The 6,195-nt window shown below is 58.1% G+C and overlaps 1 protein-coding gene across 1 annotated transcript; it reads right to left on the bottom strand.

Moving 5' to 3' along the window:
• Window positions 1-728: 728 nt before the first annotated feature.
• LOC109739936 (xyloglucan O-acetyltransferase 2) lies at window positions 729-2,925 on the bottom strand. Its single transcript, XM_020299000.4, has 2 exons — window positions 2,468-2,925; window positions 729-2,126 (listed from the first exon to the last, which is right to left on the bottom strand). Exons 1-2 carry the CDS (start codon window positions 2,748-2,750, stop codon window positions 1,054-1,056), a joined length of 1,356 nt encoding a protein of 451 aa, XP_020154589.1. The 5' UTR covers window positions 2,751-2,925; the 3' UTR covers window positions 729-1,053.
• Between the last annotated feature and the right edge of the window lie 3,270 nt (window positions 2,926-6,195).

Raw genomic sequence — 6,195 nt, forward strand, 5'->3', positions numbered from 1 at the left:
AACTAAAAAGAATTGAAGGGAGTACATATACTAATTAATGCTTAATGCAAAATGTATGACATCAGCTGACTGCAGGCCGAACACGAGCCGGACTTTCGGACGAGATGCATCAAAGTGTCGGATAGCCCGGCTATACTCACGAATCAACCACGGACAGCCAAACACGGACGCCACTACCTCGCACACACAAAAAAAACGGACGCCACTAAGCAAAAGTCAAAAGCGGTCAGCACTCAGATAAATAATAAACCAATAAGCACAAACCTTGCGGAGGAGGTTAGGCACAACTCCCCCCGAAGCCGGCAGGCCACATGCAACATCCGCCACGCCAACTACAAACACAAGAATATGGTGGCAATTTGTGCAGATCGAGAGCAAGATCAGATGCCTCGCCGCAGTCCACACGTATCTGCGACCCGAGAGCGCCACCGACGTCCGACGAGAGCAGTAGACGACCCCTGTTGTGCTGACAAACGTATCGCATCTAGATTTACTCACTGATGAACACGTCAGAATAGAACTTCACCTCCCAAAATTTTGGAAATGTATTGACAGAAGCTGATAATACTGCTGGTACAAGTAGTTGCTTGGAACTTTCAGAAACATCAATCCCCGAAATTGTTCCTCTTGCAGTACAAGGATTTCCCCAAAATGAAACGAGGGAAGGATGTGATGATTGGGCATTGATTTCGGCGGCTAAAATAAGAATGAAAAAGAGAGTCCAGGCAAGCAAAACACAGCCCTGATAACTAGCAATCTCTTTCTGAAAGTTACAACTTACAGATTCGTCAGGAAATTATACCTTCTAGGACCTCAGAGCAATTCATACTCCCAGCATACCAAAGCACACCACTCCAAATCTTCTCCCCAAACTTGAACCAGCGGTGCTCTCATCACAACCTATCTCGTATCCTGATCGTCTGACGAACGAGCAAAAGAATCATCGATGTACACGCACCTACACTGGCCCAAAATTCGTGGTTCCTAGATCATTAACAGAACTCAGCGCACGATCGGAGATGTCTCCAACTCACGATCATGGCGGACTGGCGGTCACCCCGCGATGGTGTGTAGCAGGATCTCGTTGAACGTGTCGATCGGGCCGGGCATGCACCAGTGCACGCAGTCGTTCTGCACCCGCGCGCCCGGGCCGCCGGCGAACGGGTCGCTGCGCATGTACGGCCCCGGGTGGCCGTCCGGCCGCAGGTTGGCCAGCTTCGTCACGTCGAGCGCCGCGAACCGCAGGGGCCCGGCGCCTGCGTGGGCGGCCACCGCCTCCAGGACGGTCTCCCGCATCTCGTTCTCCGTGTAGCCCAGCTCCTTCTCGCCCTCCCTGTACGGGTGCCTCCTGGGGCACGCGCCGGCCTTGTCCCAGTCCCCCTCGAAGTGCGCCGGCGAGAACGTGGTGACCGCGACCACCTTCCTGTCCGCGCCGTGCCGCCGGGCGACCTCGGCGAGCGTCCGGCGCACGGCCTCCTTGAACACGCCGAAGAAGGCCGTCTCGGTGCGGTTGAGGTCCGCGCAGTCGTGGCAGCCCACGACCCTGCCGCCGTCGTGGTAGACGCCGGGGATCAGGAACCAGTGCCCGACGGACAGGACGGCCGCGTCGAGACCGCCCAGCTGCGACATCCACCGCTCGTCGAACGAGTCGAGGAACACATTGTTGTGCCGCACGCCGGCGTGCTCCGCCTTCTCGGCGACCCTCACCAGGAGCGGCGACCAGAAGATGGAGACGGTGGCGTTGTGCTCCCGGAAGACCCACCGCCGGAACCTGTTCTCCTCGCCGTCCCGGTACACGAGGTCCGGGCGGGAGCGGGAGGCGAGGAGGCAGAGCAGCGACTCGCCCTGGTTGCGCGCCATGGAGTCGCCCACGAAGGCCAGGTGCCTGTTGCGGAGCCAGCGGAGGAACGCCTCCGGGGAGAAGGCGGGGAGGTCGCACCGCCGCGGCCGCCACCGCCAGTGGAGGTACCCGGTGTCCGGGCGGCCGTGCGCCATGCAGTTCTGGCCGTCCTTGATGGTGCCGCAGCTCGTCCCGTCGTACAGCGGCGGGCGCCCGTCCGGCACCCACTCGCCGTCGGAGTAGTCGCACGGCGGCGACGCGGATCCTGACGCCGACACTTCTCCGCCTGCTCGGGCCAACACGACAACGGAACATTTAGAACCCAAAATGTTGCACAAGTGGGAAAATCACATGCCAGATATGGCACATTTCAACAACCACCATGGCTACTATTTATTGAGCTTGTTAAGAGCGCCTTTTATAAATACTTCTACTCCAGAAAGCGGCAAGAAAAGGGGAAGGGGGGGGGGGGGGGGGGGGGGATTTATCATCGAAGCAAAATGGGATCCGCTCGAGGGAAAGCTCAATCGACCAGCTAAATCGCCCAGAGACGAATCCGCGCAGCACATTGCAGCTTGCGAGGACCGCCGGGGAGAAATCAATCGATTGGAAGACCTAGCACCGTACCTGGAGTTTCCCCCAACACTTCGCCCCCTCGGTCGGGAGGGGGCGGGGGCAGCTGCTCCTCAAGCGCATTCACCGGCGCGTGCCCGTGCTGGGACGGGACGACGGCAGGCGCCGCCTCTCGCGCCAGGAGCGGCGGCTTGGGTGCGGCCAGCGGGTTGAAGAGCAGGTAGTGGAGGAGCGCGAGGGGGAGGAGGGCGTAGAGGATGTAGGTGAGGAATTGCTTCCTGGGGAGCGAGAAGTGCGCGTTCTGGAGGTGGTGGCTCTGCGGGAAATTGGTGCCCATGGCTGCGTGGAGGGAGCTATGCTCGTGCACGGGGAGAGGCAACCATGGCGGACGGGGCACGAGTCAAGAAGGGGATCGAGGAGAGGGTAATCCTTCCTTGGGAAAAGAAATGTTTTTTCTACTGTCTGTCCTTTTTTGCGACAGAGGGAGAGAGAGAAAGAATGTTTTCTCTACTGGCCTCTGTTCCCACATTATTGGGTTTGTTAAATGGCTGCTTGCTGGGCCCGACTCACATAGCCCAAACAGCCCACGGCAGTGTTTTTCTCTTTGACCAAAGGGATAGCAGTGCTGTGTTGATATACTCTCCTGAAAAATTGTCTATTCAGCTTTTTTTTTTGCGGGTGAAATGTCTATTCAGCTTTGGTTCTCAACAATTGGCAAGGTTTAAGCGGGAGTTCGATGAGACCGATTGATTGTCCTTTGGCTGGAGCACGTCGAGACGTTGAAACCGGTGAGAGTGGGCTGGTAGGTATCTGCGTCCACGCCATCGTTTCAGGGAATGATCTGCCATCAGAGATCAGAACTGCAAGTGCCATGGGATGTTGCCGTGCTGGTGGTTGGACGTCCATCGAGTCATCCAGGACGTCGGCAGGGACAGAAGCCCAAGACGTCCGACCGGTGGCGTCGTGGGAGCTCATGGGCTCTGCACCTACTCGCCGGGCATCAAGGCAGGATTCACGTAAATATTTGGACCAGATACTTCCAGAGAGCGCCGGTTATAATATTCTGCGGTGCAGTGTTTTTTGGATTTCGCTACGAACCGAACGTCAGATTTTAAGCATGGCAAATCAAACATTCGAGATGCCAAATTATATTGTCATCACTCATGCGGTTTAGCGAACGTTTGATTTGCTGTGCCTAAAAACATGACATCAGATTTTTAGTCTTTGTATTTTTTACGGTTTACTCGATTTGAAATAATTTTGTACTCCCTCCGTCCAAAATTCTTGTTTTAGATTTTTTTTCCATGGAAAATTTTCGTATCCTGAATGTTATGTTCATATTTTGTTTATATAAGTTGTTGTCCATCACGTCTGGCATCCTTGTGTCAGGGGAGAGCTTGACCTTCCGTTCTCTCACCTTCATCACGGATGGGGCAAGTTGGTTCGACATCAACCCACCATCCTTTTCTGATCACATCATCTTCTTTGAGTCACCCACGTTCGTCATCGACCGCTACGGCGATCTCCGACTCCGCGTTCCACTACCCCCTCAGCGGACTCCACAAAAACTGGCATCGATTTGCCTCCTCCTTTCCTCGACGCCACTGCCCCTTGCCGCCCACCACTGTTGGCCAAATAGTCATCCGCGGCTGGTGTCATTGTCATGCTGCCTCACTGGCCCATCTTGCCTAAGCCACTTGTTAGACAATATTATGTAGCTACTGTATATGGTATGTATCTTGTATTTGTACGGTTGATGTACGTTATATATATATATATATATATATATATATATATATATATATATATATATATATATATATGAGATAGCTATCCCTGTACTGGGTGTTGAGCAGTTTCCCAAACCCTAACTTTAGCATGGCATCAACCTAGGTCGGTTCTACGTCTTCTGCTGCCCCTGGCGCCGCCGCCGCCGCGCCGACCTCTGTTTCGTCGTTCCTGTCGTTGCGTCCGCTGGTCTCGGTGTACTCCGGCCCGTCCTCCATGATCGGTGCCGCCTCGGATCAGCCGCCGCCACCGGACACGTCCGCCTGGGGCTAGCGCCTCCGATCCGGCGTGTATGGACAGCTCCTGCATGGTACTCCTGTTCCGCAGGTCTCCTATGATTACTACTCACCAACGCCCGTGATGCAATACGGGGCTGCACTGATTCGTCCTACACACGCAATGCATTACGCGGCTGCGCCGGTCCGTCCTGCGACCACGATGCAATATTAGTGCATCTCCACCCGCGTCCCCAATAAGCCCTTCCCAAGCGTTTTTGCCGCGCCGGCGCCCAAAAATCTGCCCAGTCGCACCCCTAGAAGCCCGTTTTCGGCTTGGGCCGAAACTGGTGCCGGCGGACCCGAGCCGAACCCGGCGCGCTGGGGGCGCCTAGGGGTGCTCGTGGGGCCGCTCTGTCGGCGAGTCGAGAGCCTCTTCCCGCCGTTTCTCTTCCCGCTTTCCCCCCACTTCCCTCCCATTCTCTCCATTCCTCCCACCAATCTCCCTCCCGCTCGCCGCTCGCCTCCCAACCGGCCGCCATGCCGCCAAAGAAGTACGTGATCCCCCGCGCCGCGACAACCGCGACCGCCTCCTCCGTCGCCCAGCCGAAGCAGAGGAAGCCGAGGGCACCGCCGTCCAAGCCACCAGGCATGACAAACGCCGAGTGGAGGGCGGAAGTTCAGCGACGGGAGGCTGTCACCGCTGACCGGCGGAACAGGGCAATCGCCAAGAAGGCCCGTGACAACGCGGCGCGTGCGGCTGCGGCTGCGGCGGACCAAGCCGAGGCCGAGGCGACTCACGTGGGGATGATGAATCCATCCGGCGGCCACGCCCAGTACGCGCCCTGGAGCAAGCAAAGCGTCGGCTCTCCGGCCCGCTTCTCGTCTTCGCCGCAGCCATGGGGATGCACGTCGTCGCCGGGCTACGCCGACGGGGACGCGCACGGTGGGTTCAACCCCAACGTCACCTTCCCCCATGGACACCCGGCCCAGCGCACGCCCTCGCCCGCCTTCGCCGGCGTGCAGTACCCTCCATACAACTACTCGCCGCCAGCTTACGCGTCCTCCCCGACGCCCCCTCTCCGCCGTGGCGCGCTGCCCTTCTCACACCTCGGCGACACCGACGAGACCGACGCCGACATGGACGACATCATCGCGATAGGCTCGGCCGCGGCTGCCGCGTCCCCCCGGGTTCGCTACCCCGGAAACATGGTGGATCTCAGCGGTGACATGGACGGCGAGCTCGACTACGGCGAGGAGGAGCCGGAGGAGCAGGAGGAGGACGAGGAGGAGGAGGAGCCAGAGACTGTTCCGGCGAGGAGGCGCAAGAAGAAGAAGAGGGCGGCCAGGACCGGCGAGCCGCGCATCAAGTGGGTGTCCAAGGAGCAGGAATGCCTCGCCGAAGCGTGGAAAGTCGTCTGCCTCGACCCGACCACCGGCACGAACCAGAGCATCGAGACATACTGGGAGCGCATCAAGGCCGAGTTCGACGAGCGCAAGCTCGTCGACCCCTACTTTAAAGGCGTCTACATGCAGCGCGGGGCGAAGGCAATGGCGAACCATTGGGGTCTCATCCAGGCGGCGTGAAACAAATGGCATGGGATCGTCGAGGAGGTCGCGGCTCGCCCGGAGAGCAGCGCCAACGTTGAGGATCAGGTATGGCACGCCGGTCTCTCCCTTCTCTTCGCCGTGTGCGCCGGCCAACTGTTTGTTTCTCCGCGCAGCTCGTTGTCGGTGTACAAAAGTAGGGGCTCTCCGTTTGACCCCTTTACTTGTGCA

The sequence above is a fragment of the Aegilops tauschii genome, chromosome 7, assembly GCF_002575655.3.
Source record: "Aegilops tauschii subsp. strangulata cultivar AL8/78 chromosome 7, Aet v6.0, whole genome shotgun sequence".
In the NCBI taxonomy this organism is placed as follows: domain Eukaryota; kingdom Viridiplantae; phylum Streptophyta; class Magnoliopsida; order Poales; family Poaceae; genus Aegilops; species Aegilops tauschii.

What these genes read in the sequence shown, in the direction of transcription:
- LOC109739936 (XM_020299000.4), bottom strand. Translation starts at nt 2,750, where the DNA reads ATGGGCACCAATTTCCCGCAGAGCCACCACCTCCAGAACGCGCACTTC. An exon ending in AGTGTTGGGGGAAACTCCAG is followed by an intron (nt 2,127 to 2,467) that starts GTACGGTGCTAG and finishes TGGCCCGAGCAG; the next exon opens with GCGGAGAAGTGTCGGCGTCA.